General features: G+C 40.2%; 1 protein-coding gene across 1 annotated transcript; it reads right to left on the bottom strand. All coding sequences in view use genetic code 11, as the record gives it.

Moving 5' to 3' along the window:
- Window positions 1–17: 17 nt before the first annotated feature.
- On the bottom strand, window positions 18–875 carry EGR_11328 (hypothetical protein; the record flags this gene model as incomplete). The annotated part of the gene is made up of 1 exon (XM_024500567.1): window positions 18–875. The coding sequence occupies one exon, from the start codon at window positions 873–875 to the stop codon at window positions 18–20; it is 858 nt and encodes a 285-aa protein (XP_024345019.1).
- Between the last annotated feature and the right edge of the window lie 131 nt (window positions 876–1,006).

The following is a 1,006-nucleotide window of genomic DNA, read 5'->3' on the forward strand; positions in this document are numbered from 1 at the left end:
AAAATAAATTGTGTACATCAAAGAACATCAATTTTTAGTGTGCCATCTTTTAAAGGGCCTTTTGCAATCCTATACATCACACTGAGACACTTTCGAACGCAATCATCTATCATCAAATTAATTTCTTGCAGTCTTTTCTTGTCCATGTTAGATATGTTTTTCAAATAATTTGGTTCCAATTGAAGTAAGGTAGCAAATTTCTTCTGATCTGCGAACTTTAAAAACTGGCGGAAACGGGACATTTTGGACTTCATCATTTGAATCTCCCATTCATTGAATATGAAAAGCGTAGTTGGATCTATTGTTCGTACCTTTTCTAATTTCCTTACTGCGCCACCACGTTGGATATATTCTTTCGCTTTCTGGAGACGACTTTCAACAAGTATAAAATTTGCTTTATCGATGCTTTTCTTAGCAATAATTAGGTCTGAATTAATGGCTTTCAGCTTTTTTGAATTGAAATTGTACACAACTCTTCTTAAACTTGCATAAACACGACGAGCCTTAACCCGATACTTCGGTTCAGCTATCTTCATTGCAAAATCAATGAGGGGTATTTTCAACCGTATTAAATCCATCTCCGCCTCTACAGGATCGCGTGGTTCAGTTGCAGCTATTGTCGGTGCAGCTTTTGTAACCTTTGTCCTCATCCTCGCCAGAGGTGTTACTTTTTTTTGAGGAGCAGTCGTGATTGCCTGTGGAAGTGTGTACGTATCAACTTCACGCCCCGAGGCCTCGTCCTTTACATTAGGTCTCTTCGACGCACCATCAATGGAAGGTATTTCCGACTGCTTTAATTTGACCTTCTCATCTGTAAATAGAGTCGCAGGCGTGGCGGCTGTTGTCCGTGACACTTCTGTAAACTTCATCTTCATCTTAGACACGAGAGTTGGATTCTTGTGCGGGGCAGTCGTGATCGATTCTGGGGTTGTATTTTCATTAAAGTCACTTGAGGTAATCGCATACTTCGGGTTAGGCGTCTTCCAAATATAATCAGTGGAAGGTG

The sequence above is a fragment of the Echinococcus granulosus genome (genome assembly GCF_000524195.1).
Source record: "Echinococcus granulosus chromosome Unknown EG_S00963, whole genome shotgun sequence".
Classification (NCBI taxonomy): domain Eukaryota; kingdom Metazoa; phylum Platyhelminthes; class Cestoda; order Cyclophyllidea; family Taeniidae; genus Echinococcus; species Echinococcus granulosus.